Source organism: Frankliniella occidentalis, unplaced genomic scaffold, assembly GCF_000697945.3.
Source record: "Frankliniella occidentalis isolate FOCC.00 unplaced genomic scaffold, Focc_3.1 Scaffold19, whole genome shotgun sequence".
NCBI lineage: Eukaryota > Metazoa > Arthropoda > Insecta > Thysanoptera > Thripidae > Frankliniella > Frankliniella occidentalis.
Window position 1 is genome coordinate 2,875,209 of NW_026267149.1, and position 4,659 is coordinate 2,879,867.

The window sequence follows — 4,659 nt, forward strand, 5'->3', positions numbered from 1 at the left end:
CCCCTCCCACTCCTACTCCCACTCCCCAGAGGGGGACTGGACTGGGAGTGACAACGACATGATGGAAACTAATCTGACCCTTTTATAGAATAGATATCGACCAGAGGCGAACGACATTAGTATCTTGTATACACTCTTTCCGCATCCCGTCCCCAGCAGGGAGTCGTTCTTACAGTTTGCGTGTTTTCGGGGCGGTCTGGACGCGGTGGGGCGCTGAGGTGAGGGGCGGTGAGACGGCGGGGCGGTGGGGAGCGGTGGGGCGGCGTCCATCCGCGCGGCGCTTTCTTTAATTCGTGCCCCACCCCCTTCCTCCGCACCGGCCGAGGAGACTCAAAGCAATCCGAAGCCCGAAACGACCCCCTTCCCTTTCCCTAACAGACCCTTTTCCCCCGCAGCAGCACGCCGTATAAAAGAACTTGTTCGAGGACACAAGACCAGAACCGGAAGCAAGTTGAATGAATGGGTGGGACAGAATGGAGCGAGAGAAGAAGAAGAAGAAACAAAGGATTGCAAGTCTGCGATTAGTTCTTCTCGGAGAGGGACGGGCCGCGTCAGGCTCGGCTGAAAGCCTTTCCCACTCAGGTGTTGGCGACTCTACGGATTGGGGGGAAAAAAGAAGAAGCGACGCGAGGGCGGCGCGGGGGCGGCGGACCAGCGGACCGGGGCTGAAGGTCCGCATAAGCAAAAGGAAAAAGTACATCACGGGAAGCTGAAGTGAAATCTAGTGAGAGAGGCAGCAAACGGGGCGGACGGAAATGGAGCTGAAAGCGGTGAACGGAGCGAGTCGAGCGCAGAGCTGAAGCACATTGTGCAGGCAGCTGGGATTCAATCAGAGAGCAATTTCCGCTGCATCCTCCCCCGCCGCCTGCTTGCTGGGTTCGACAAACCTGGGCACGCTACGGTGAAACGAGGGAAAGGGGTACTTGACGTGGGCCGAGTGGTGCGAGGCAGAATACGATTTTTCAAGAGGAATCCAGGTAATTAGAGTGGGCTCGAGGAGGGAAAGGAGAGGCTCGGATGCCATACTACGTACTCTCAAGTGCCAGGATGAGTAAAGCTCGGGGATTCTGCGTGGACCAGAGCAGCGGCTGCTGCCATCTACCGGCAAAGGTCCGAGCTAGTGGTTCGCGCTACCCCCCGCGAGAGAGCGGGTGCGCAACAGGTGACTCCACTCTAATCAACCGCCGCGAGGAACCCGTCGAGGAATCGCTCCCCGCACTCGCCTTGTCCACGCACGGGGGGCAGTGCATGCGAGCAATAATCAGGGGGGAAATAAAAAGCTTCAAGCGGTCATGGAGTGACCACAACGTGGTCACCAACAGGGGCGCCCGGTGGGGGCGGCTCCAACCCCCCGGCAGTGGCGCCCTCTATGGGCGGCGTGCCGTACCGCCACCCCTTGCGCGCACCGGGTTCTCCGACTGCTCCGACAGAGGGCGCAACAAGTGTCTCGGCCAGGGGCAACATAACCTCACTTGGGGCACGGCGCCTGCCGCTCGGCGCGGCCGTTCGATACGCGCGTGGGCGTGCGCGCTTCCGCGTCCGTCTCGGGTCCCCTGGCTCACCTCGAGCAACGCGTGCAGCTGCCGGTCCTCCAGCAAGGGCACCAGCATCTCCCGGTCCTTGTGCGAGGCCTCCTGCAGGCAGTGGATGTCGTCCAGCGAGTCCATGACCAGGCCAACGGCTGTGGGCAGCGAGAGAAGAGGGAGTGAGTCTTGCGGCTCGCGGCGCCCGGGACGGGCAGAGGGCAAAGCTAGTGACTTACCGGACATGGTGACCTCGTCCTCGCCGTAGTCGGACATGGCGTCAGAGTTGTGCTCCGAGTAGAACGAGATCCACTTTGGCGACGACACGGCGGCCAGCACGGCGCCCTTCAGCTTGCGGCGCGCGTTGAACTTCTTCAGCTCCTCGATGGCCTCGGACAGGTGCAACCGGCCTTTGTCACGGTCCTTGAGCCAGCGATGCGACAGCACCTCCTGGATCGTGATCCTCTGGTGGTAGTCGGGCGTCAGCATCCGCCGGACCAGGTCCTTGGCCGAGTCGCTGATGTACTCCCAGCACGGGCCGTCCAACTGTGGCACAGGACGAGGCGGTGACACACTACACTACCACAGTCACCAGTCACGCGGTGACACACTAGTCACCCGGTGACACACCACAGCCACGCACTCGGGCGGGCGAGAGCGCGCACACGCGCGGCCTTACTCACGTTGACTCTGCCGCGGCAGATGGCCTCGTACAGGCGCTCCCTCGTGCCCAGGAAGGGCAGCGTGCCGGACAGCAGGATGTGCAGTAGGATGCCGGCCGACCACACGTCCACCGGCTTGCCGTAGCGCTGCTCCCGGACCACCTCCGGCGCCATGAAGTGCGGGGTGCCGATGCGGCCTGCGGCGAGACGAGCACGCAACGTCAGGAAACTGTAAGGTGATCGTGACCCTCCCGCACCTACCCGAGGGGCCCTTTACTATAAATTGTAGCGTACACTGATTTTTCTGTTTTTCTTGATTTTTTTTATTTTTCTTGATTTTTTGTGATTTTCTCTAGATTTTTTGATTCTATCTTGATTTTTTTGTAATTTTTTCTGACTCTTCGTTAATTTTTCATGATTTTTTCGTGTTTTTTTTTTTAAGGGTGTACACTGATTTTTTTGAGTGAAGGACCCTCACGCACCCACCCTCCCGCCAATGTGCTCACCGTCACAGTCGGCCTTCAGGTACATCTGCCCCTTGGGGCTCAGGCACGGCCGGTTCTCCGACATCATGTTGTCGCCGTTCATCATGTGGCCGTCCTGCAGCTGGATGGCCACGCCGAAGCCGCCCAGCTTGACGGGCGCCGAGTTCTCCTTGGTGGCGAGCAGGACGCAGTGCGGCTTCATGTCCCGGTGGATGATGTCGTTCTCGTGGCAGTAGCGCAGCGCCTCGAACACCTGCCGCATGTAGTGCCTGGAAAAAGTAATAGAGCAGAAGCGCGTAAGAGGAAGAGCCTTTCAAGAGTAACAATCGGGGATGGAGAATAAAGCAATGCCAAAAGGAACGCCAGCATTCCCGAATACGTAATTTGGAAAGGGCCATTACCAGAGGCAAGCTCAAACATTTAGAGAGAATGCGAGACATTTTGGCAGCAGGGGATTATGTAAAGAATCTCGAGGGGACAATTAGGGGGTTTCCAGTTCCCCGAGCACGCCCCGGGCCCAGGCAGCAGCGGGCGGCGCCCGACCGATGAAGCGATTTAAGTACGAGCAACCACTAAGGCGCCGCGACACGGGCGACGCCACGGGAGAGCAAACTGTGAGGGGAGGAGGAGAGCTCGGGAGGGACGGCTGCTGGAGGCACCGCCCGGGCGGAGCCCGCCCCATCGGCTCAGCGCGCCGCAACCACGTGACAACACTCACCCGGCCACCGCCTCGCTGTACACGAAGCCAGCTGTCGCCCTCCTCACGATCTCGAAGCAGATGTCTGAGCCGTCCATGCTGCGACACAAGAGAGACAAGCGTTCCGTCAAACATGTTGCTCGGCCGGCTCTGAGAACCCCAGTGTGTACCTGGTTAAACATGCAGGAGGAAGTGTGTACTTGACCGATAAGTACGCATTACCTCCTGCGTACTTGCCAAGTACACAGTACTTCCTGCATACATGTAAGTATGCAGGGGGTACTGCAATCAAGTACACACTTGGGTTTCTAGAGAGGTCAGGCTGCTCGGCTTGATCGACCGAGCGGACCGTCTGGTACTCACTATTCGAACACCATGTAGAGCATGCCCTCGGACGAGTACGTCTCCAGCAGCTCCACGATGTGCGGGTGCTTGAGCATGTGGCATATCGTGGCCTCGCGTTTCAGGTCTGCAACACAAGAAACGCACTGAAAGGTTAGCTCGGTCCGATTCACACGCCCAAACATATCATCGCCGCGCGCAAAAAAAGGAAGCCTAGCAAAGAGGTTAGAGAGAAGCAAAATCCAAACTGCTAAATGTCCGTGTCCGTGTGTGTGTTTTCCCATGCCAACCCCGAAAGGTCAGACATAATAGGGAGGGGTTCCACAACAATAACAGAGAGTTTCGGGGAGAAATAATTGTTCTTGCCCACGGCGGTGCGTGTTTGATGCACGGGGAGCGACCAGAATCAAAAGCAGCCCCAGCCTGAAAATGGTTTCATTGAAAACAAGTGCGCTGGGCTTACACCAACACCAACACCAACCGAGGCATCTCCTTTTTATTAAAGTGTATCACAACATAAAGAGTTTACTTTGAAAGAAATAAGGCTCCCTTTTATTAACAAAATGAATAAATAAATGTATTAGTCCTCGTTGTTTTAGACAACATTTCCTTGATTCAAGGAAACAATTGTCAGGGTGCACTGTAAAAAGTTTTCGTGATTTTACGAAAAAAAGTGTTACGAAATGCTTCGTAAAAAATAATTTACGAAAATATTTCGTTAGGGCCAATTTACGAAACATTTCGTAAAGTTACAAATATATTTCGTAACGTATGCAAATAATTTTGGGGCCATATGTCATAAAATTTGACAAAATATATGCAAATTTCACACCCCTTAGTTAGAGCTTTGGATTTTACGAAGCAATTCGTAAAATAACGATGTATCGTAATTGGTTAAAAACGAAGTTTTCGTACTAGAAAATTAACCGAGAAAATTTCGTAAAATCACG

The 4,659-nt window shown here is 55.5% G+C and overlaps 1 protein-coding gene across 1 annotated transcript in view; it reads right to left on the reverse strand.

The window, feature by feature from the left end:
- Nucleotides 1-4,659, reverse strand: part of LOC127748912 (peripheral plasma membrane protein CASK-like) — a 49,475-nt gene that overhangs the window by 26,418 nt on the left and 18,398 nt on the right. The window contains exons 3-8 of the mRNA XM_052264523.1: nucleotides 3,731-3,836; nucleotides 3,389-3,466; nucleotides 2,692-2,939; nucleotides 2,207-2,382; nucleotides 1,763-2,069; nucleotides 1,563-1,681 (exon numbers count right to left, since the gene is read on the reverse strand). Of these exons, the coding sequence (XP_052120483.1) occupies nucleotides 1,563-1,681; nucleotides 1,763-2,069; nucleotides 2,207-2,382; nucleotides 2,692-2,939; nucleotides 3,389-3,466; nucleotides 3,731-3,807 (1,005 nt within the window). The 5' untranslated portion in view covers nucleotides 3,808-3,836. The remainder of the gene's footprint in view (nucleotides 1-1,562; nucleotides 1,682-1,762; nucleotides 2,070-2,206; nucleotides 2,383-2,691; nucleotides 2,940-3,388; nucleotides 3,467-3,730; nucleotides 3,837-4,659) is intronic.